Source organism: Gorilla gorilla, chromosome 7, assembly GCF_029281585.2.
Source record: "Gorilla gorilla gorilla isolate KB3781 chromosome 7, NHGRI_mGorGor1-v2.1_pri, whole genome shotgun sequence".
NCBI lineage: Eukaryota > Metazoa > Chordata > Mammalia > Primates > Hominidae > Gorilla > Gorilla gorilla.
Window position 1 is genome coordinate 16,018,931 of NC_073231.2, and position 23,995 is coordinate 16,042,925.

Below are 23,995 nucleotides of genomic sequence, written 5' to 3' on the forward strand. Positions count from 1 at the left end.
GACTGCAGGTGGCAGGGGCTCCTTGGCCTCCAGCTCCCGTGACTTGGAGGGGACTGTGGGACTGAGGAGTGCGGAGCAGAGAGCAGACTCTGTGCGGTGACTCCGATGCTCCCCGGCTGTGGCGCTTCTGTGGATGTGGGAGCCCGGGCCAGGCAAGGAGCAGGTGCAGGGAGCAGGTGCAGGGACTCTGCCTCATTGAATTCTGGTGAGGGACGTTGTAGTTCGCGTGGTTCTCCGGAAACGCGCCAGGGAAAGCTTCCGTGCCAGAGATTCGTTGCCTCAGAAACTGCGTGACGCACAAGAGACAGACTTCCGCTGGGACGTCAACAGGAAACTGGGGAATTACTGTGTATTTGCTCTCTAGATGACTGAATAAGGGAAAAGTTAGGGAACCCCGAGAGGTGCAGCCCTTCCGCTGTGCCCCGCCCTGAGAGCAGTGTTTCGGACGCTGGGAAGCGTGCTGTGCAAAGCGCTCTCGGGGTCTTTCCTCAGCCTCGAAAACTGGGCTCTGGAATGCCTTTGTACATATGTGTGTTTAATTTGTTTTGAAGTGAATAAAATTCTCAAAAAGATGACATATTGTCTTTTGACTCTCATTCCGTGTCTGTGTTTAACTGATTTTCCAAGTGAAGGGGTGGCCTGGCCCTCCACCCCTGTGGGTGTTTCTAGTCGGGTGGGATGAGAGACGGAGAAAAGGAATAAGACACAGAGACAAAGTATAGGGAGACAACAGTGGGTCCAGGGGACTGGCACTCAGCACACCAAGGACCTGCACCGGCACCGGCCTCTGAGTTCCCTCAGTTTTTATTGATTATGATTTTTATTATTTCAGCAAAAAGGAATGTAGTAGGAGAGCAGGGTGATAATAAGGAGAAGGTCAACAACAACAACAAAAAAAAACACGTGAGCAAAAGAATCTATATCATTATTAAGTTCAAGGGAAGGTACTATGCCTGGACGTGCACGTAGGCCAGATTTATGTTTCTCTCCACCCAAACATCTCAGCGGAGTAAAGAATAACAAGGCAGCATTACTGCCAACATGTCTCGCCTCCCGCCACAGGGCAGCTTTTCTCCGAGCTCAGAGTTGAACAAATGTAAGATCGGGCTTTACACCGAGACATTCAGTTCCCAGGGGCAAGCATGAGACAGTGGCCTTCCTCCATCTGAACTGCAAGAGGCTTTCCTCTTTGACTAATCCACCTCAGCACAGACCCATTACGGGTGTCAGGCTGGGGGACAGTCAGGTCTTTCCCATCCCACGAGGCCATATTTCAGACTGTCACATGGGGAGAAACCTTGGACAATACCCTGCTTTTAAGGGCAGAGGTCCCCGTGGCTTTCCACGGTGCATTGCGCCCCTGGTTTATTGAGACTAGAGAATGGCAATGACTTTTACCAAGTACACTGCTTGTAAACATTTGGTTAACAAGGCACGTCCTGCACAGCCCTAGATCCCTTAAACCTCGATTTTATACAACACAGGTTTTTGTGAGCTCCAAGTTGGGTCAAAGGGGCTGCGGCAAAGCTACAAATGATCAACATCTCAGCAAAGCAATTGTTTAAAATACAGGTCTTTTTCAAAATGGAGTCTCTTATGTCTTCCCCTTCTACATAGACACAGTGAGAGTCTGATCTCTCTTTCTTTACCCTACATCCAAGGGCTTGAACATTTCTTGACTTGTTGGCAATCCAAATCGTTACGTCTCTGAAACAGAGTTGACTGAGGGGACCGCAGTGCTGGGCAGGACCTTTGACTTCGTATACATCCACAGGAGCAAGAAAACCTCAGCCCCACTCTACCAACACGCACCCAGTAAAATTCCGCCAACCGAGTCCAACGCACGCTAACACGTGGGGAGCGTTGCTTGCACCACGAGTCCCCATTTGGCTCAACCGCCGATGCCAAGTGTGTGGTTCCAGTTGCGACGGCGCCCCGTGAAGTGGCTTCCGGATGTGCGTATGAACCAGGCAGAGTTTCACTGGCCAAATAGACCCCAGCACAGCTGAAGTGAACTCCCACATTTGGGATGTACTTCAGAGGTAAAACATTCATCCCCTCTTCTTTCCGGATGTCTGACACCATGGTTCTCCCCCTGATCCTAAGAGTAGCTGAGGTAGAGACTCACTAAAAGATCTAGGCAGGGATATCCCATCATGCACAGGCTCTCTCCATTCTCTGACCTGGGAACAACTCTGAGCAGGATTCCACATCTAGGAGGCCTCGGAACTGAGCGGGATTTTCTGAGACACACCAAATGGCTGCTCCCTTTCCGCCGCTGTTGAGGGTCGTTATCTTGATTATCCAGATCACCTAGAAAGTATCCGTATCCAGAATCAATAAGATCAACTCTCTGCTCCTCTGACAGCAGAAGGAGCAGGACCATAAGGAACCAAAGAGCGTGGAAGGAAACGATGTGACAGGAAAGCTCAGAGAACGGCCACAGGGGGTCGTCAGCAGGCCTTCCAACCTGAATCATGAATAATTAATGAAGCGCAAATCAAAGGGGACTCGAGTTTCAGCAGGAGCAATTCATCCAACGGGAGATCGCCGGAGGGCCAGCAAGATTGAGAGACTGGGAGCCGGGTGCAGTGTCAAAGGGGACGCGACTGGTTCCAAAGCTCGAGAAGACCATGGGGTCACTTGGGCTACATGAGAAAATGCCCCAGTGTGCTGGTTCATCATTCCGACTCCTGCCTGTCTCTTCCCGTCCAAGGAACATGGAACCTAAGTCGTGCAGGTGCAGATGACCATGGGCAGAATTAGGGGACGTGGCACAAAAGTTCACCGACACGGGAGTTCCACAGAAGGTGCGGTGGATCTTCGCAAATCCAGAGACATGGCAATGGGACCCAGGGAGTTAGAGCCTCACAGGCGTCCGGGAGACTTTTCAGGCATAATGCCTGGAGTCGCAAGACGAGCTGAAAAAGGAGCCAGGCACTGAAGGACAAAGCGTTGTGGACTTTCGTCATCTGTGTTTCCCAGTGCGGTCCAATTCACGGTGGTTTCCAAGCGCCTCCTGGGGGAGGAAACACATGAGGGTGCGGTCACGGTTCTCTGCTGACAGACTTACCTTGGGGAAGAAAGAGAAGCTCTGAAGATGGATCATGGCCGTGACTGCATGTCAAGGAGAGTCTCCTTGATGACACTGAGGCCTACGTCGAGATAGACAAAATGTGGTCCAATTAAAAGCTGTCTATTTTACCACATTTTTTTTAAAACAAAACAAAACAAAAAAACAAAAAAGATGGAAAAGAAGACAGGGGTACAGGCACCAGTGTTACATGTCTGATGAGGAACATCTATTCTTCAAAGCTTGCAGCTGTACAAGTAGGTTTTAGAATGTCTGTCAGCAGTGGACATGATCTTAGAGTGGGCTGTGCAAATAGACCTTTCCAGGTCATGTAATTGGATTAAGTTAATTGCAATTAAGGTACAGGTAACTGATTAGGTTAGGGTGCGTTCCACGTCAGGTGACCGGAGGCAGTATAAAAGGCAGCCTGGAAAGCAGAGGTCCCTCTCCGCCCCTTCCTCCGTCGTCCTGGATGCTGCATCGCTTCCAGCGGGGCTGCTCCAGCACCTGCCCATCTCAGCGCCAGCCGGGGAAAGAAAGTAGACGTGTAATTTCAGGTTAGTTTCACTGAACAATTGTTTGTTTCACGCAATACCTGAGGGATGGTGGAGGGGGGGAGGAAGAGACAAAGGAGGCCGAAAGATGCCGATCGCACTGGGGCTTGCTGGTGGGGTAGGATGTGTTCTCGCTACTAGTAATTCTTGGAACAGGAAACGACAAAACATATCCGTCTCCACGTGTGGGATAAGACCAAGATGGGAATGCGAAAAGAAATGTACTGCAGCATGCTGAATTGGTGGGTAAATGGAAAAAGGACTTTGGAAAAAAGGGTGGTTTGCCCTTCAGCCGTGTAAGACCTCGATACGATATGGCACTTCTTCCCCGTTAGTTCAGATGAATTCGTGTGGTATGCGTAAAATACCAAAAAAATAAATAAAGAGGGGCTGGAGCTAAAGCCAAAAGATAGAACAGGAAAGACCATCACCTGCTAGTGTGGTAGAGAGGAAGGTAACTTCTCTCTATGAATTTGTGTTTGGAAGTGGCCTAATGAAATGGCAAGAGTAGCGTTTCAAGTTCTCACAGGAAGCATCCCTTATCCCTGACTTCAAACAGACCTGCCAAAGGGTGGCACACGCCATGCCCTGTGTCTTCGATCATTCTGTCCGTCAAGGGAGACAGAATCACCGTGTCTTCTACCGGAGTGAATCGTGAGAGACCTAAGTCCAGTGTCCAGAATCAGTTGTTTGTTTGGGGTTGAAAGCTCAACTCCCCATACCTAGGCCACGGGCCCTGTGGCAGGTGAGGTTTACTCTTGGACTAGGTAGTCATGGCAGAGGAACACACAATATCCGAGGATGCACACAGCACATTGTGTTCTACAGATTTGACAGACTGGTGGTGAGGTCTCCTCATGACCACACAGGCAGGGCGTTAGCAGGTGGCTTCCTGTGGGTGTGTGAATATCCAACGTGCTTAACCATCGACATGTGTGTGTTTGTGTGTGTTTCAGGTGACCCAACAGTCAACCCCTGAAAAAGGCGGTCATAAAACCCCCAGCAGACGAAGATGATGGCACGTCGGGACCCCAAATCTTGGGCCAAGAGACTGGTGAGAGCCCAGACCCTCCAGAAGCAGCGGAGGGCCCCAGTTGGGCCAAGGGCTCCCCCGCCCGATGAAGAAGATCCCAGGGTAAGTCTAGCCCTGGATCTCTTGGGTATCGGGGTGGGGGTGGGGACGGGGGGAGGGGGTGTCACACGGTCCTCGGAGACTGGGTTGGATTCCAAAGAGTTCTGTCACCACCACCCAGGTTGCTTTTCCCATCCAAGGTGGGCGTGGCTTGGGACCTTCTCCCCAGCCCGATAGGTCCCTTGAGAAACTCTTGGGGGCAACCTCTCTTTCTACTTAGAGTCCTGTGTAGCCACGTTTGGCTGCGTTGTTGACATCGGGTTCACCATCGTGCCCCTTGGAACCTTGAGTCCTTCCTTTCAGAGTTCCTCCGTCACATGGGCTTTGGGAGGGAACATCGTATCCGAACTCTCCCAGCACTTAACGGCCCCCATGCCGGTGTCCCCTCTTTGGAATCCTTATTCAGCTCTGAATTCACAATCCGTCCCAATGTTGACGTGGGATCGCTGCCTGTGGCTTCAGCTCCCTCACTGACATCACTTCCTTTCCACCCACAGCTCAAGTGCAAAAACTGCGGGGCCTTTGGCCACACGGCCAGAAGTACCAGGTGCCCCATGAAGTGCTGGAAGGCAGCCCTGGTTCCAGCGACCTTGGGGAAAAAGGAAGGGAAGGAAAACCTGAAACCATGGAAGCCCCAGGTTGAAGCCAACCCGGGGCCCTTGAACAAGGATAAGGGAGAGAAGGAAGAGAGACCAAGGTGAGCAGTGGGAGGGGTTTTCACCACCCTTAGGGTACTGCCTCCTAAGGACATGGTGTCTCTGCACCTGCACACCGTGTGCCTTTCCGTCTCCGGGCCAGGGAAGGAACGCTGCAGAGAAATAGGCCGCAGCTCCGTGTCCTCCGGGGTTCCGCACCCAGGAGCTCCTTTGGCTCTGGGAGATTCAGGGACGGGGAGAGGCGGGGGCGCTTCGTGCAGGTTCCCCGCGACAGAGGGAAAAGCGATGGAATCCAAATCACAGTCCTTAGTTAGGAAGCCTAGAGGGCCACCTGGAGGATGGGAAGGTTGGCACGTGAGGGAAGGTGCAGAGGCGGAAAGGGCACCAGATGTCCATTTCTGTATCACAAAACACGGAGTGGGACTGGGCCCCAGACGGGGTTCTCCCTGTCTCCTGCGGAAAACCAGGGGGCACGGCCTGACCTTTTTCCGTTCTGCAGGCAACAAGACCCGCAGAGGAAGGCTCTCCTCCACATATTTTCCGGGAAAGCTCCAGAGAAGCCGCTGCCGAATCGAAAAGGATCCACGGAATCTTCTGATTATCTGAGGGTGAGTGTCACCCCGGGCCCCTGGTCCTTTTCTCCTCTAGGTCACCCTGCTTGATTTCCTTTCAGCTTCCCGTCTGCGGGAGGAAATCGGGGAACCCCTCTTTCTTGCCTTCTTGGGGTCAGGGACTCCACGATCCTTCCAGGTCGATTTGATTGCAGGCGAAGGCATCTGAAGATGCCGTATTTCCTGTTGCTTCCTTTCTGTCCAATTATGGCAAGCCTGCCAACAACATGTTCCTAGCGGCATGAGGAAATTAGTCCCTCAGAGGCCCCAAACGTGGAGAAGGCTAAACCCAGGAACATGCACGTGTTCAGAGAAGACGTCCCGAGTACCCTTGAGCCACCAACCTGCCTTCGGAAGGGCATTAGTCCGTTCCACTTCATGGAAGGCTGAGTGGAGGCGCTTGGATCCAGTTAATGCCCAAGACGCGATCTTTTGAACAATGGTGTGCTTAGATCAGCTACACATAGCTCGAGAGCGCATCTTTCATGTGTCTTGTCCTGATCAGCACTCAGCTGGAGTCCTACTTCCAAGGACCGCCTGTCGATACTGTACTAAGAATTTCATGGCGTGTGCACCTTGTCTTTAGATGTGCTTGATTTTCACGTTGGCTCCATGCTGAGGAACTACTTCTAACCTGTGTTGTTTCCTCTCTTTCAGGTTGCAAGCGGGCCAATGCCGGTCCACACAACCAGTAAAAGGCCGCGCGTGGACCCTGTCCCCGCTGATCGCTCAGCTACCGAAATGTCTGGCAGGGGCTCCGTCTTGGCTTCACTGTCTCCCCTCAGAAAAGCCAGTCTGAGCTCCTCCTCAAGTCTCGGACCAAAGGAAAGACAGACAGGGGCTGCGGCCGACATCCCTCAGCCTGCCGTCAGGCACCAGGGCCCCGAGCCTCTCCTCGTGGTGAAGCCGACACACTGCAGCCCTGAGGGTGGCTGCCGAGAAGTTCCCCAGGCTGCCTCCAGAACCCACGGCCCGCTCCAGGCCATCAGACCCCAGGCGCAAGACAAACGTCCTGCGGTGACCTCACAGCCCTGCCCGCCAGCCGCCACACACAGCTTGGGCCTAGGCTCCAATCTCAGCTTCGGGCCAGGAGCCAAGAGACCTGCCCAGGCTCCGATTCAGGCTTGCCTGAACTTCCCCAAGAAACCAAGACTGGGTCCCTTCCAGATCCCCGAAAGCGCCATCCAGGGAGGTGAGCTGGGGGCCCCGGAGAATCTCCAACCTCCGCCAGCCGCAACCGAACTTGGACCAAGTACGTCGCCCCAGATGGACAGGAGGACACCGGCCCAGGTGCCCAGCGTCGACCGGCAGCCTCCGCACAGCAGACCTTGCCTGCCTACTACCCAGGCCTGCACCATGTCCCATCACCCAGCGGCCAGCCATGATGGGGCCCAGCCTCTCAGAGTGCTCTTCCAGAGACTGGAAAACGGACGCTGGAGCTCCAGCCTCCTGGCGGCCCCCTCATTTCCCTCTCCTGAGAAGCCGGGAGGCTTCCTCGCTCAGAGCCCTCATGTGTCAGAGAAGTCTGAGGGTCCCTGTGTTCGTGTCCCACCGAGCGTCCTCTATGAGGACCTTCAGGTTTCCTCCTCCTCAGAGGACAGCGATTCTGACCTGGAGTGAGACTGCAGGTGGCAGGGGCTCCTTGGCCTCCAGCTCCCGTGACTTGGAGGGGACTGTGGGACTGAGGAGTGCGGAGCAGAGAGCAGACTCTGTGCGGTGACTCCGATGCTCCCCGGCTGTGGCGCTTCTGTGGATGTGGGAGCCCGGGCCAGGCAGGGAGCAGGTGCAGGGAGCAGGTGCAGGGACTCTGCCTCATTGAATTCTGGTGAGGGACGTTGTAGTTCGCGTGGTTCTCCGGAAACGCGCCAGGGAAAGCTTCCGTGCCAGAGATTCGTTGCCTCAGAAACTGCGTGACGCACAAGAGACAGACTTCCGCTGGGACGTCAACAGGAAACTGGGGAATTACTGTGTATTTGCTCTCTAGATGACTGAATAAGGGAAAAGTTAGGGAACCCCGAGAGGTGCAGCCCTTCCGCTGTGCCCCGCCCTGAGAGCAGTGTTTCGGACGCTGGGAAGCGTGCTGTGCAAAGCGCTCTCGGGGTCTTTCCTCAGCCTCGAAAACTGGGCTCTGGAATGCCTTTGTACATATGTGTGTTTAATTTGTTTTGAAGTGAATAAAATTCTCAAAAAGATGACATATTGTCTTTTGACTCTCATTCCGTGTCTGTGTTTAACTGATTTTCCAAGTGAAGGGGTGGCCTGGCCCTCCACCCCTGTGGGTGTTTCTAGTCGGGTGGGATGAGAGACGGAGAAAAGGAATAAGACACAGAGACAAAGTATAGGGAGACAACAGTGGGTCCAGGGGACTGGCACTCAGCACACCAAGGACCTGCACCGGCACCGGCCTCTGAGTTCCCTCAGTTTTTATTGATTATGATTTTTATTATTTCAGCAAAAAGGAATGTAGTAGGAGAGCAGGGTGATAATAAGGAGAAGGTCAACAACAACAACAAAAAAAAACACGTGAGCAAAAGAATCTATATCATTATTAAGTTCAAGGGAAGGTACTATGCCTGGACGTGCACGTAGGCCAGATTTATGTTTCTCTCCACCCAAACATCTCAGCGGAGTAAAGAATAACAAGGCAGCATTACTGCCAACATGTCTCGCCTCCCGCCACAGGGCAGCTTTTCTCCGAGCTCAGAGTTGAACAAATGTAAGATCGGGCTTTACACCGAGACATTCAGTTCCCAGGGGCAAGCATGAGACAGTGGCCTTCCTCCATCTGAACTGCAAGAGGCTTTCCTCTTTGACTAATCCACCTCAGCACAGACCCATTACGGGTGTCAGGCTGGGGGACAGTCAGGTCTTTCCCATCCCACGAGGCCATATTTCAGACTGTCACATGGGGAGAAACCTTGGACAATACCCTGCTTTTAAGGGCAGAGGTCCCCGTGGCTTTCCACGGTGCATTGCGCCCCTGGTTTATTGAGACTAGAGAATGGCAATGACTTTTACCAAGTACACTGCTTGTAAACATTTGGTTAACAAGGCACGTCCTGCACAGCCCTAGATCCCTTAAACCTCGATTTTATACAACACAGGTTTTTGTGAGCTCCAAGTTGGGTCAAAGGGGCTGCGGCAAAGCTACAAATGATCAACATCTCAGCAAAGCAATTGTTTAAAATACAGGTCTTTTTCAAAATGGAGTCTCTTATGTCTTCCCCTTCTACATAGACACAGTGAGAGTCTGATCTCTCTTTCTTTACCCTACATCCAAGGGCTTGAACATTTCTTGACTTGTTGGCAATCCAAATCGTTACGTCTCCGAAACAGAGTTGACTGAGGGGACCGCAGTGCTGGGCAGGACCTTTGACTTCGTATACATCCACAGGAGCAAGAAAACCTCAGCCCCACTCTACCAACACGCACCTAGTAAAATTCCGCCAACCGAATCTCACGCACGCTAACACGTGGGGAGCGTTGCTTGCACCACGAGTCCCCATTTGGCTCAACCGCCGATGCCAAGTGTGTGGTTCCAGTTGCGACGGCGCCCCGTGAAGTGGCTTCCGGATGTGCGAATGAACCAGGCAGAGTTTCACTGGCCAAATGGACCCCAGCACAGCTGAAGTGAACTCCCACATTTGGGATGTACTTCAGAGGTAAAACATTCATCTCGTCTTCTTTCCGGATGTCTGACACCATGGTTCTCCCCCTGATCCTAAGAGTAGCTGAGGTAGAGACTCACTAAAAGATCTAGGCAGGGATATCCCATCATGCACAGGCTCTCTCCATTCTCTGACCTGGGAACAACTCTGAGCAGGATTCCACATCTAGGAGGCCTCGGAACTGAGCGGGATTTTCTGAGACACACCAAATGGCTGCTCCCTTTCCGCCGCTGTTGAGGGTCGTTATCTTGATTATCCAGATCACCTAGAAAGTATCCGTATCCAGAATCAATAAGATCAACTCTCTGCTCCTCTGACAGCAGAAGGAGCAGGACCATAAGGAACCAAAGAGCGTGGAAGGAAACGATGTGACAGGAAAGCTCAGAGAACGGCCACAGGGGGTCGTCAGCAGGCCTTCCAACCTGAATCATGAATAATTAATGAAGCGCAAATCAAAGGGGACTCGAGTTTCAGCAGGAGCAATTCATCCAACGGGAGATCGCCGGAGGGCCAGCAAGATTGAGAGACTGGGAGCCGGGTGCAGTGTCAAAGGGGACGCGACTGGTTCCAAAGCTCGAGAAGACCATGGGGTCACTTGGGCTACATGAGAAAATGCCCCAGTGTGCTGGTTCATCATTCCGACTCCTGCCTGTCTCTTCCCGTCCAAGGAACATGGAACCTAAGTCGTGCAGGTGCAGATGACCATGGGCAGAATTAGGGGACGTGGCACAAAAGTTCACCGACACGGGAGTTCCACAGAAGGTGCGGTGGATCTTCGCAAATCCAGAGACATGGCAATGGGACCCAGGGAATTAGAGCCTCACAGGCGTCCGGGAGACTTTTCAGGCATAATGCCTGGAGTCGCAAGACGAGCTGAAAAAGGAGCCAGGCACTGAAGGACAAAGCGTTGTGGACTTTCGTCATCTGTGTTTCCCAGTGCGGTCCAATTCACGGTGGTTTCCAAGCGCCTCCTGGGGGAGAAAACACATGAGGGTGCGGTCACGGTTCTCTGCTGACAGACTTACCTTGGGGAAGAAAGAGAAGCTCTGAAGATGGATCATGGCCGTGACTGCATGTCAAGGAGAGTCTCCTTGATGACACTGAGGCCTACGTCGAGATAGACAAAATGTGGTCCAATTAAAAGGTGTCTATTTTACCACATTTTTTTTAAAACAAAACAAAACAAAAAAACAAAAAAGATGGAAAAGAAGACAGGGGTACAGGCACCAGTGTTACATGTCTGATGAGGAACATCTATTCTTCAAAGCTTGCAGCTGTACAAGTAGGTTTTAGAATGTCTGTCAGCAGTGGACATGATCTTAGAGTGGGCTGTGCAAATAGACCTTTCCAGGTCATGTAATTGGATTAAGTTAATTGCAATTAAGGTACAGGTAACTGATTAGGTTAGGGTGCGTTCCACGTCAGGTGACCGGAGGCAGTATAAAAGGCAGCCTGGAAAGCAGAGGTCCCTCTCCGCCCCTTCCTCCGTCGTCCTGGATGCTGCATCGTTTCCAGCGGGGCTGCTCCAGCACCTGCCCATCTCAGCGCCAGCCGGGGAAAGAAAGTAGACGTGTAATTTCAGGTTAGTTTCACTGAACAATTGTTTGTTTCACGCAATCCCTGAGGGATGGTGGAGCGGGGGAGGAAGAGACAAAGGAGGCCGAAAGATGCCGATCGCACTGGGGCTTGCTGGTGGGGTAGGATGTGTTCTCGCTACTAGTAATTCTTGGAACAGGAAACGAGAAAACATATCCGTCTCCACGTGTGGGATAAGACCAAGATGGGAATGCGAAAAGAAATGTACTGCAGCATGCTGAATTGGTGGGTAAATGGAAAAAGGACTTTGGAAAAAAGGGTGGTTTGCCCTTCAGCCGTGTAAGACCTCGATACGATATGGCACTTCTTCCCCGTTAGTTCAGATGAATTCGTGTGGTATGCGTAAAATACCAAAAAAATAAATAAAGAGGGGCTGGAGCTAAAGCCAAAAGATAGAACAGGAAAGACCATCACCTGCTAGTGTGGTAGAGAGGAAGGTAACTTCTCTCTATGAATTTGTGTTTGGAAGTGGCCTAATGAAATGGCAAGAGTAGCGTTTCAAGTTCTCACAGGAAGCATCCCTTATCCCTGACTTCAAACAGACCTGCCAAAGGGTGGCACACGCCATGCCCTGTGTCTTCGATCATTCTGTCCGTCAAGGGAGACAGAATCACCGTGTCTTCTACCGGAGTGAATCGTGAGAGACCTAAGTCCAGTGTCCAGAATCAGTTGTTTGTTTGGGGTTGAAAGCTCAACTCCCCATACCTAGGCCACGGGCCCTGTGGCAGGTGAGGTTTACTCTTGGACTAGGTAGTCATGGCAGAGGAACACACAATATCCGAGGATGCACACAGCACATTGTGTTCTACAGATTTGACAGACTGGTGGTGAGGTCTCCTCATGACCACACAGGCAGGGCGTTAGCAGGTGGCTTCCTGTGGGTGTGTGAGTATCCAACGTGCTTAACCATCGACATGTGTGTGTTTGTGTGTGTTTCAGGTGACCCAACAGTCAACCCCTGAAAAAGGCGGTCATAAAACCCCCAGCAGACGAAGATGATGGCACGTCGGGACCCCAAATCTTGGGCCAAGAGACTGGTGAGAGCCCAGACCCTCCAGAAGCAGCGGAGGGCCCCAGTTGGGCCAAGGGCTCCCCCGCCCGATGAAGAAGATCCCAGGGTAAGTCTAGCCCTGGATCTCTTGGGTATCGGGGTGGGGGTGGGGACGGGGGGAGGGGGTGTCACACGGTCCTCGGAGACTGGGTTGGATTCCAAAGAGTTCTGTCACCACCACCCAGGTTGCTTTTCCCATCCAAGGTGGGCGTGGCTTGGGACCTTCTCCCCAGCCCGATAGGTCCCTTGAGAAACTCTTGGGGGCAACCTCTCTTTCTACTTAGAGTCCTGTGTAGCCACGTTTGGCTGCGTTGTTGACATCGGGTTCACCATCGTGCCCCTTGGAACCTTGAGTCCTTCCTTTCAGAGTTCCTCCGTCACATGGGCTTTGGGAGGGAACATCGTATCCGAACTCTCCCAGCACTTAACGGCCCCCATGCCGGTGTCCCCTCTTTGGAATCCTTATTCAGCTCTGAATTCACAATCCGTCCCAATGTTGACGTGGGATCGCTGCCTGTGGCTTCAGCTCCCTCACTGACATCACTTCCTTTCCACCCACAGCTCAAGTGCAAAAACTGCGGGGCCTTTGGCCACACGGCCAGAAGTACCAGGTGCCCCATGAAGTGCTGGAAGGCAGCCCTGGTTCCAGCGACCTTGGGGAAAAAGGAAGGGAAGGAAAACCTGAAACCATGGAAGCCCCAGGTTGAAGCCAACCCGGGGCCCTTGAACAAGGATAAGGGAGAGAAGGAAGAGAGACCAAGGTGAGCAGTGGGAGGGGTTTTCACCACCCTTAGGGTACTGCCTCCTAAGGACATGGTGTCTCTGCACCTGCACACCGTGTGCCTTTCCGTCTCCGGGCCAGGGAAGGAACGCTGCAGAGAAATAGGCCGCAGCTCCGTGTCCTCCGGGGTTCCGCACCCAGGAGCTCCTTTGGCTCTGGGAGATTCAGGGACGGGGAGAGGCGGGGGCGCTTCGTGCAGGTTCCCCGCGACAGAGGGAAAAGCGATGGAATCCAAATCACAGTCCTTAGTTGGGAAGCCTAGAGGGCCACCTGGAGGATGGGAAGGTTGGCACGTGAGGGAAGGTGCAGAGGCGGAAAGGGCACCAGATGTCCATTTCTGTATCACAAAACATGGAGTGGGACTGGGCCCCAGACGGGGTTCTCCCTGTCTCCTGCGGAAAACCAGGGGGCACGGCCTGACCTTTTTCCGTTCTGCAGGCAACAAGACCCGCAGAGGAAGGCTCTCCTCCACATATTTTCCGGGAAAGCTCCAGAGAAGCCGCTGCCGAATCGAAAAGGATCCACGGAATCTTCTGATTATCTGAGGGTGAGTGTCACCCCGGGCCCCTGGTCCTTTTCTCCTCTAGGTCACCCTGCTTGATTTCCTTTCAGCTTCCCGTCTGCGGGAGGAAATCGGGGAACCCCTCTTTCTTGCCTTCTTGGGGTCAGGGACTCCACGATCCTTCCAGGTCGATTTGATTGCAGGCGAAGGCATCTGAAGATGCCGTATTTCCTGTTGCTTCCTTTCTGTCCAATTATGGCAAGCCTGCCAACAACATGTTCCTAGCGGCATGAGGAAATTAGTCCCTCAGAGGCCCCAAACGTGGAGAAGGCTAAACCCAGGAACATGCACGTGTTCAGAGAAGACGTCCCGAGTACCCTTGAGCCACCAACCTGCCTTCGGAAGGGCATTAGTCCGTTCCACTTCATGGAAGGCTGAGTGGAGGCGCTTGGATCCAGTTAATGCCCAAGACGCGATCTTTTGAACAATGGTGTGCTTAGATCAGCTACACATAGCTCGAGAGCGCATCTTTCATGTGTCTTGTCCTGATCAGCACTCAGCTGGAGTCCTACTTCCAAGGACCGCCTGTCGATACTGTACTAAGAATTTCATGGCGTGTGCACCTTGTCTTTAGATGTGCTTGATTTTCACGTTGGCTCCATGCTGAGGAACTACTTCTAACCTGTGTTGTTTCCTCTCTTTCAGGTTGCAAGCGGGCCAATGCCGGTCCACACAACCAGTAAAAGGCCGCGCGTGGACCCTGTCCCCGCTGATCGCTCAGCTACCGAAATGTCTGGCAGGGGCTCCGTCTTGGCTTCACTGTCTCCCCTCAGAAAAGCCAGTCTGAGCTCCTCCTCAAGTCTCGGACCAAAGGAAAGACAGACAGGGGCTGCGGCCGACATCCCTCAGCCTGCCGTCAGGCACCAGGGCCCCGAGCCTCTCCTCGTGGTGAAGCCGACACACTGCAGCCCTGAGGGTGGCTGCCGAGAAGTTCCCCAGGCTGCCTCCAGAACCCACGGCCCGCTCCAGGCCATCAGACCCCAGGCGCAAGACAAACGTCCTGCGGTGACCTCACAGCCCTGCCCGCCAGCCGCCACACACAGCTTGGGCCTAGGCTCCAATCTCAGCTTCGGGCCAGGAGCCAAGAGACCTGCCCAGGCTCCGATTCAGGCTTGCCTGAACTTCCCCAAGAAACCAAGACTGGGTCCCTTCCAGATCCCCGAAAGCGCCATCCAGGGAGGTGAGCTGGGGGCCCCGGAGAATCTCCAACCTCCGCCAGCCGCAACCGAACTTGGACCAAGTACGTCGCCCCAGATGGACAGGAGGACACCGGCCCAGGTGCCCAGCGTCGACCGGCAGCCTCCGCACAGCAGACCTTGCCTGCCTACTACCCAGGCCTGCACCATGTCCCATCACCCAGCGGCCAGCCATGATGGGGCCCAGCCTCTCAGAGTTCTCTTCCAGAGACTGGAAAACGGACGCTGGAGCTCCAGCCTCCTGGCGGCCCCCTCATTTCCCTCTCCTGAGAAGCCGGGAGGCTTCCTCGCTCAGAGCCCTCATGTGTCAGAGAAGTCTGAGGGTCCCTGTGTTCGTGTCCCACCGAGCGTCCTCTATGAGGACCTTCAGGTTTCCTCCTCCTCAGAGGACAGCGATTCTGACCTGGAGTGAGACTGCAGGTGGCAGGGGCTCCTTGGCCTCCAGCTCCCGTGACTTGGAGGGGACTGTGGGACTGAGGAGTGCGGAGCAGAGAGCAGACTCTGTGCGGTGACTCCGATGCTCCCCGGCTGTGGCGCTTCTGTGGATGTGGGAGCCCGGGCCAGGCAAGGAGCAGGTGCAGGGAGCAGGTGCAGGGACTCTGCCTCATTGAATTCTGGTGAGGGACGTTGTAGTTCGCGTGGTTCTCCGGAAACGCGCCAGGAAAAGCTTCCGTGCCAGAGATTCGTTGCCTCAGAAACTGCGTGACGCACAAGAGACAGACTTCCGCTGGGACGTCAACAGGAAACTGGGGAATTACTGTGTATTTGCTCTCTAGATGACTGAATAAGGGAAAAGTTAGGGAACCCCGAGAGGTGCAGCCCTTCCGCTGTGCCCCGCCCTGAGAGCAGTGTTTCGGACGCTGGGAAGCGTGCTGTGCAAAGCGCTCTCGGGGTCTTTCCTCAGCCTCGAAAACTGGGCTCTGGAATGCCTTTGTACATATGTGTGTTTAATTTGTTTTGAAGTGAATAAAATTCTCAAAAAGATGACATATTGTCTTTTGACTCTCATTCCGTGTCTGTGTTTAACTGATTTTCCAAGTGAAGGGGTGGCCTGGCCCTCCACCCCTGTGGGTGTTTCTAGTCGGGTGGGATGAGAGACGGAGAAAAGGAATAAGACACAGAGACAAAGTATAGGGAGACAACAGTGGGTCCAGGGGACTGGCACTCAGCACACCAAGGACCTGCACCGGCACCGGCCTCTGAGTTCCCTCAGTTTTTATTGATTATGATTTTTATTATTTCAGCAAAAAGGAATGTAGTAGGAGAGCAGGGTGATAATAAGGAGAAGGTCAACAACAACAACAAAAAAAAACACGTGAGCAAAAGAATCTATATCATTATTAAGTTCAAGGGAAGGTACTATGCCTGGACGTGCACGTAGGCCAGATTTATGTTTCTCTCCACCCAAACATCTCAGCGGAGTAAAGAATAACAAGGCAGCATTACTGCCAACATGTCTCGCCTCCCGCCACAGGGCAGCTTTTCTCCGAGCTCAGAGTTGAACAAATGTAAGATCGGGCTTTACACCGAGACATTCAGTTCCCAGGGGCAAGCAGGAGACAGTGGCCTTCCTCCATCTGAACTGCAAGAGGCTTTCCTCTTTGACTAATCCACCTCAGCACAGACCCATTACGGGTGTCAGGCTGGGGGACAGTCAGGTCTTTCCCATCCCACGAGGCCATATTTCAGACTGTCACATGGGGAGAAACCTTGGACAATACCCTGCTTTTAAGGGCAGAGGTCCCCGTGGCTTTCCACGGTGCATTGCGCCCCTGGTTTATTGAGACTAGAGAATGGCAATGACTTTTACCAAGTACACTGCTTGTAAACATTTGGTTAACAAGGCACGTCCTGCACAGCCCTAGATCCCTTAAACCTCGATTTTATACAACACAGGTTTTTGTGAGCTCCAAGTTGGGTCAAAGGGGCTGCGGCAAAGCTACAAATGATCAACATCTCAGCAAAGCAATTGTTTAAAATACAGGTCTTTTTCAAAATGGAGTCTCTTATGTCTTCCCCTTCTACATAGACACAGTGAGAGTCTGATCTCTCTTTCTTTACCCTACATCCAAGGGCTTGAACATTTCTTGACTTGTTGGCAATCCAAATCGTTACGTCTCCGAAACAGAGTTGACTGAGGGGACCGCAGTGCTGGGCAGGACCTTTGACTTCGTATACATCCACAGGAGCAAGAAAACCTCAGCCCCACTCTACCAACACGCACCTAGTAAAATTCCGCCAACCGAATCTCACGCACGCTAACACGTGGGGAGCGTTGCTTGCACCACGAGTCCCCATTTGGCTCAACCGCCGATGCCAAGTGTGTGGTTCCAGTTGCGACGGCGCCCCGTGAAGTGGCTTCCGGATGTGCGAATGAACCAGGCAGAGTTTCACTGGCCAAATGGACCCCAGCACAGCTGAAGTGAACTCCCACATTTGGGATGTACTTCAGAGGTAAAACATTCATCTCGTCTTCTTTCCGGATGTCTGACACCATGGTTCTCCCCCTGATCCTAAGAGTAGCTGAGGTAGAGACTCACTAAAAGATCTAGGCAGGGATATCCCATCATGCACAGGCTCTCTCCATTCTCTGACCTGGGAACAACTCTGAGCAGGATTCCACATCTAGGAGGCCTCGGAACTGAGCGGGATTTTCTGAGACACACCAAATGGCTGCTCCCTTTCCGCCGCTGTTGAGGGTCGTTATCTTGATTATCCAGATCACCTAGAAAGTATCCGTATCCAGAATCAATAAGATCAACTCTCTGCTCCTCTGACAGCAGAAGGAGCAGGACCATAAGGAACCAAAGAGCGTGGAAGGAAACGATGTGACAGGAAAGCTCAGAGAACGGCCACAGGGGGTCGTCAGCAGGCCTTCCAACCTGAATCATGAATAATTAATGAAGCGCAAATCAAAGGGGACTCGAGTTTCAGCAGGAGCAATTCATCCAACGGGAGATCGCCGGAGGGCCAGCAAGATTGAGAGACTGGGAGCCGGGTGCAGTGTCAAAGGGGACGCGACTGGTTCCAAAGCTCGAGAAGACCATGGGGTCACTTGGGCTACATGAGAAAATGCCCCAGTGTGCTGGTTCATCATTCCGACTCCTGCCTGTCTCTTCCCGTCCAAGGAACATGGAACCTAAGTCGTGCAGGTGCAGATGACCATGGGCAGAATTAGGGGACGTGGCACAAAAGTTCACCGACACGGGAGTTCCACAGAAGGTGCGGTGGATCTTCGCAAATCCAGAGACATGGCAATGGGACCCAGGGAGTTAGAGCCTCACAGGCGTCCGGGAGACTTTTCAGGCATAATGCCTGGAGTCGCAAGACGAGCTGAAAAAGGAGCCAGGCACTGAAGGACAAAGCGTTGTGGACTTTCGTCATCTGTGTTTCCCAGTGCGGTCCAATTCACGGTGGTTTCCAAGCGCCTCCTGGGGGAGAAAACACATGAGGGTGCGGTCACGGTTCTCTGCTGACAGACTTACCTTGGGGAAGAAAGAGAAGCTCTGAAGATGGATCATGGCCGTGACTGCATGTCAAGGAGAGTCTCCTTGATGACACTGAGGCCTACGTCGAGATAGACAAAATGTGGTCCAATTAAAAGGTGTCTATTTTACCACATTTTTTTTAAAACAAAACAAAACAAAAAAACAAAAAAGATGGAAAAGAAGACAGGGGTACAGGCACCAGTGTTACATGTCTGATGAGGAACATCTATTCTTCAAAGCTTGCAGCTGTACAAGTAGGTTTTAGAATGTCTGTCAGCAGTGGACATGATCTTAGAGTGGGCTGTGCAAATAGACCTTTCCAGGTCATGTAATTGGATTAAGTTAATTGCAATTAAGGTACAGGTAACTGATTAGGTTAGGGTGCGTTCCACGTCAGGTGACCGGAGGCAGTATAAAAGGCAGCCTGGAAAGCAGAGGTCCCTCTCCGCCCCTTCCTCCGTCGTCCTGGATGCTGCATCGCTTCCAGCGGGGCTGCTCCAGCACCTGCCCATCTCAGCGCCAGCCGGGGAAAGAAAGTAGACGTGTAATTTCAGGTTAGTTTCACTGAACAATTGTTTGTTTCACGCAATCCCTGAGGGATGGTGGAGCGGGGGAGGAAGAGACAAAGGAGGCCGAAAGATGCCGATCGCACTGGGGCTTGGTGGTGGGGTAGGATGTGTTCTCGCTACTAGTAATTCTTGGAACAGGAAACGAGAAAACATATCCGTCTCCACGTGTGGGATAAGACCAAGATGGGAATGCGAAAAGAAATGTACTGCAGCATGCTGAATTGCTGGGTAAATGGAAAAAGGACTTTGGAAAAAAGGGTGGTTTGCCCTTCAGCCGTGTAAGACCTCGATACGATATGGCACTTCTTCCCCGTTAGTTCAGATGAATTCGTGTGGTATGCGTAAAATACCAAAAAAATAAATAAAGAGGGGCTGGAGCTAAAGCCAAAAGATAGAACAGGAAAGACCATCACCTGCTAGTGTGGTAGAGAGGAAGGTAACTTCTCTCTATGAATTTGTGTTTGGAAGTGGCCTAATGAAATGGCAAGAGTAGCGTTTCAAGTTGTCACAGGAAGCATCCCTTATCCCTGACTTCAAACAGACCTGCCAAAGGGTGGCACACGCCATGCCCTGTGTCTTCGATCATTCTGTCCGTCAAGGGAGACAGAATCACCGTGTCTTCTACCGGAGTGAATCGTGAGAGACCTAAGTCCAGTGTCCAGAATCAGTTGTTTGTTTGGGGTTGAAAGCTCAACTCCCCATACCTAGGCCACGGGCCCTGTGGCAGGTGAGGTTTACTCTTGGACTAGGTAGTCATGGCAGAGGAACACACAATATCCGAGGATGCACACAGCACATTGTGTTCTACAGATTTGACAGACTGGTGGTGAGGTCTCCTCATGACCACACAGGCAGGGCGTTAGCAGGTGGCTTCCTGTGGGTGTGTGAGTATCCAACGTGCTTAACCATCGACATGTGTGTGTTTGTGTGTGTTTCAGGTGACCCAACAGTCAACCCCTGAAAAAGGCGGTCATAAAACCCCCAGCAGACGAAGATGATGGCACGTCGGGACCCCAAATCTTGGGCCAAGAGACTGGTGAGAGCCCAGACCCTCCAGAAGCAGCGGAGGGCCCCAGTTGGGCCAAGGGCTCCCCCGCCCGATGAAGAAGATCCCAGGGTAAGTCTAGCCCTGGATCTCTTGGGTATCGGGGTGGGGGTGGGGACGGGGGGAGGGGGTGTCACACGGTCCTCGGAGACTGGGTTGGATTCCAAAGAGTTCTGTCACCACCACCCAGGTTGCTTTTCCCATCCAAGGTGGGCGTGGCTTGGGACCTTCTCCCCAGCCCGATAGGTCCCTTGAGAAACTCTTGGGGGCAACCTCTCTTTCTACTTAGAGTCCTGTGTAGCCACGTTTGGCTGCGTTGTTGACATCGGGTTCACCATCGTGCCCCTTGGAACCTTGAGTCCTTCCTTTCAGAGTTCCTCCGTCACATGGGCTTTGGGAGGGAACATCGTATCCGAACTCTCCCAGCACTTAACGGCCCCCATGCCGGTGTCCCCTCTTTGGAATCCTTATTCAGCTCTGAATTCACAATCCGTCCCAATGTTGACGTGGGATCGCTGCCTGTGGCTTCAGCTCACTCACTGACATCACTTCCTTTCCACCCACAGCTCAAGTGCAAAAACTGCGGGGCCTTTGGCCACACGGCCAGAAGTACCAGGTGCCCCATGAAGTGCTGGAAGGCAGCCCTGGTTCCAGCGACCTTGGGGAAAAAGGAAGGGAAGGAAAACCTGAAACCATGGAAGCCCCAGGTTGAAGCCAACCCGGGGCCCTTGAACAAGGATAAGGGAGAGAAGGAAGAGAGACCAAGGTGAGCAGTGGGAGGGGTTTTCACCACCCTTAGGGTACTGCCTCCTAAGGACATGGTGTCTCTGCACCTGCACACCGTGTGCCTTTCCGTCTCCGGGCCAGGGAAGGAACGCTGCAGAGAAATAGGCCGCAGCTCCGTGTCCTCCGGGGTTCCGCACCCAGGAGCTCCTTTGGCTCTGGGAGATTCAGGGACGGGGAGAGGCGGGGGCGCTTCGTGCAGGTTCCCCGCGACAGAGGGAAAAGCGATGGAATCCAAATCACAGTCCTTAGTTGGGAAGCCTAGAGGGCCACCTGGAGGATGGGAAGGTTGGCACGTGAGGGAAGGTGCAGAGGCGGAAAGGGCACCAGATGTCCATTTCTGTATCACAAAACACGGAGTGGGACTGGGCCCCAGACGGGGTTCTCCCTGTCTCCTGCGGAAAACCAGGGGGCACGGCCTGACCTTTTTCCGTTCTGCAGGCAACAAGACCCGCAGAGGAAGGCTCTCCTCCACATATTTTCCGGGAAAGTTCCAGAGAAGCCGCTGCCGAATCGAAAAGGATCCACGGAATCTTCTGATTATCTGAGGGTGAGTGTCACCCCGGGCCCCTGGTCCTTTTCTCCTCTAGGTCACCCTGCTTGATTTCCTTTCAGCTTCCCGTCTGCGGGAGGAAATCGGGGAACCCCTCTTTCTTGCCTTCTTGGGGTCAGGGACTCCACGATCCTTCCAGGTCGATTTGATTGCAGGCGAAGGCATCTGAAGATGCCGTATTTCCTGTTGCTTCCTTTCTGTCCAATTATGGCAAGCCTGCCAACAACATGTTCCTAGCGGCATGAGGAAATTAGTCCCTCAGAGGCCCCAAACGTGGAGAAGGCTAAACCCAGGAACATGCACGTGTTCAGAGAAGACGTCCCGAGTACCCTTGAGCCACCAACCTGCCTTCGGAAGGGCATTAGTCCGTTCCACTTCATGGAAGGCTGAGTGGAGGCGCTTGGATCCAGTTAATGCCCAAGACGCGATCTTTTGAACAATGGTGTGCTTAGATCAGCTACACATAGCTCGAGAGCGCATCTTTCATGTGTCTTGTCCTGATCAGCACTCAGCTGGAGTCCTACTTCCAAGGACCGCCTGTCGATACTGTACTAAGAATTTCATGGCGTGTGCACCTTGTCTTTAGATGTGCTTGATTTTCACGTTGGCTCCATGCTGAGGAACTACTTCTAACCTGTGTTGTTTCCTCTCTTTCAGGTTGCAAGCGGGCCAATGCCGGTCCACACAACCAGTAAAAGGCCGCGCGTGGACCCTGTCCCCGCTGATCGCTCAGCTACCGAAATGTCTGGCAGGGGCTCCGTCTTGGCTTCACTGTCTCCCCTCAGAAAAGCCAGTCTGAGCTCCTCCTCAAGTCTCGGACCAAAGGAAAGACAGACAGGGGCTGCGGCCGACATCCCTCAGCCTGCCGTCAGGCACCAGGGCCCCGAGCCTCTCCTCGTGGTGAAGCCGACACACTGCAGCCCTGAGGGTGGCTGCCGAGAAGTTCCCCAGGCTGCCTCCAGAACCCACGGCCCGCTCCAGGCCATCAGACCCCAGGCGCAAGACAAACGTCCTGCGGTGACCTCACAGCCCTGCCCGCCAGCCGCCACACACAGCTTGGGCCTAGGCTCCAATCTCAGCTTCGGGCCAGGAGCCAAGAGACCTGCCCAGGCTCCGATTCAGGCTTGCCTGAACTTCCCCAAGAAACCAAGACTGGGTCCCTTCCAGATCCCCGAAAGCGCCATCCAGGGAGGTGAGCTGGGGGCCCCGGAGAATCTCCAACCTCCGCCAGCCGCAACCGAACTTGGACCAAGTACGTCGCCCCAGATGGACAGGAGGACACCGGCCCAGGTGCCCAGCGTCGACCGGCAGCCTCCGCACAGCAGACCTTGCCTGCCTACTACCCAGGCCTGCACCATGTCCCATCACCCAGCGGCCAGCCATGATGGGGCCCAGCCTCTCAGAGTTCTCTTCCAGAGACTGGAAAACGGACGCTGGAGCTCCAGCCTCCTGGCGGCCCCCTCATTTCCCTCTCCTGAGAAGCCGGGAGGCTTCCTCGCTCAGAGCCCTCATGTGTCAGAGAAGTCTGAGGGTCCCTGTGTTCGTGTCCCACCGAGCGTCCTCTATGAGGACCTTCAGGTTTCCTCCTCCTCAGAGGACAGCGATTCTGACCTGGAGTGAGACTGCAGGTGGCAGGGGCTCCTTGGCCTCCAGCTCCCGTGACTTGGAGGGGACTGTGGGACTGAGGAGTGCGGAGCAGAGAGCAGACTCTGTGCGGTGACTCCGATGCTCCCCGGCTGTGGCGCTTCTGTGGATGTGGGAGCCCGGGCCAGGCAAGGAGCAGGTGCAGGGAGCAGGTGCAGGGACTCTGCCTCATTGAATTCTGGTGAGGGACGTTGTAGTTCGCGTGGTTCTCCGGAAACGCGCCAGGGAAAGCTTCCGTGCCAGAGATTCGTTGCCTCAGAAACTGCGTGACGCACAAGAGACAGACTTCCGCTGGGACGTCAACAGGAAACTGGGGAATTACTGTGTATTTGCTCTCTAGATGACTGAATAAGGGAAAAGTTAGGGAACCCCGAGAGGTGCAGCCCTTCCGCTGTGCCCCGCCCTGAGAGCAGTGTTTCGGACGCTGGGAAGCGTGCTGTGCAAAGCGCTCTCGGGGTCTTTCCTCAGCCTCGAAAACTGGGCTCTGGAATGCCTTTGTACATATGTGTGTTTAATTTGTTTTGAAGTGAATAAAATTCTCAAAAAGATGACATATTGTCTTTTGACTCTCATTCCGTGTCTGTGTTTAACTGATTTTCCAAGTGAAGGGGTGGCCTGGCCCTCCACCCCTGTGGGTGTTTCTAGTCGGGTGGGATGAGAGACGGAGAAAAGGAATAAGACACAGAGACAAAGTATAGGGAGACAACAGTGGGTCCAGGGGACTGGCACTCAGCACACCAAGGACCTGCACCGGCACCGGCCTCTGAGTTCCCTCAGTTTTTATTGATTATGATTTTTATTATTTCAGCAAAAAGGAATGTAGTAGGAGAGCAGGGTGATAATAAGGAGAAGGTCAACAACAACAACAAAAAAAAACACGTGAGCAAAAGAATCTATATCATTATTAAGTTCAAGGGAAGGTACTATGCCTGGACGTGCACGTAGGCCAGATTTATGTTTCTCTCCACCCAAACATCTCAGCGGAGTAAAGAATAACAAGGCAGCATTACTGCCAACATGTCTCGCCTCCCGC

General features: G+C 53.3%; 3 protein-coding genes across 3 annotated transcripts; all 3 read left to right on the forward strand.

Annotated features, from left to right (window-relative positions):
* Window positions 1-4,639: 4,639 nt before the first annotated feature.
* LOC129524369 (protein FAM90A15-like) lies at window positions 4,640-7,646 on the forward strand. Its single transcript, XM_055349755.2, has 4 exons — window positions 4,640-4,762; window positions 5,257-5,456; window positions 5,915-6,023; window positions 6,684-7,646. Exons 1-4 carry the CDS (start codon window positions 4,640-4,642, stop codon window positions 7,644-7,646), a joined length of 1,395 nt encoding a protein of 464 aa, XP_055205730.2.
* Window positions 7,647-12,285: 4,639 nt separating this feature from the next.
* LOC134759004 (protein FAM90A15-like) lies at window positions 12,286-15,292 on the forward strand. The gene is made up of 4 exons (XM_063708977.1): window positions 12,286-12,408; window positions 12,903-13,102; window positions 13,561-13,669; window positions 14,330-15,292. The coding sequence occupies exons 1-4, from the start codon at window positions 12,286-12,288 to the stop codon at window positions 15,290-15,292; spliced, it is 1,395 nt and encodes a 464-aa protein (XP_063565047.1).
* Window positions 15,293-19,931: 4,639 nt separating this feature from the next.
* On the forward strand, window positions 19,932-22,938 carry LOC129524363 (protein FAM90A15-like). The gene is made up of 4 exons (XM_055349748.2): window positions 19,932-20,054; window positions 20,549-20,748; window positions 21,207-21,315; window positions 21,976-22,938. Exons 1-4 carry the CDS (start codon window positions 19,932-19,934, stop codon window positions 22,936-22,938), a joined length of 1,395 nt encoding a protein of 464 aa, XP_055205723.2.
* The last annotated feature ends 1,057 nt before the right edge of the window (window positions 22,939-23,995 follow it).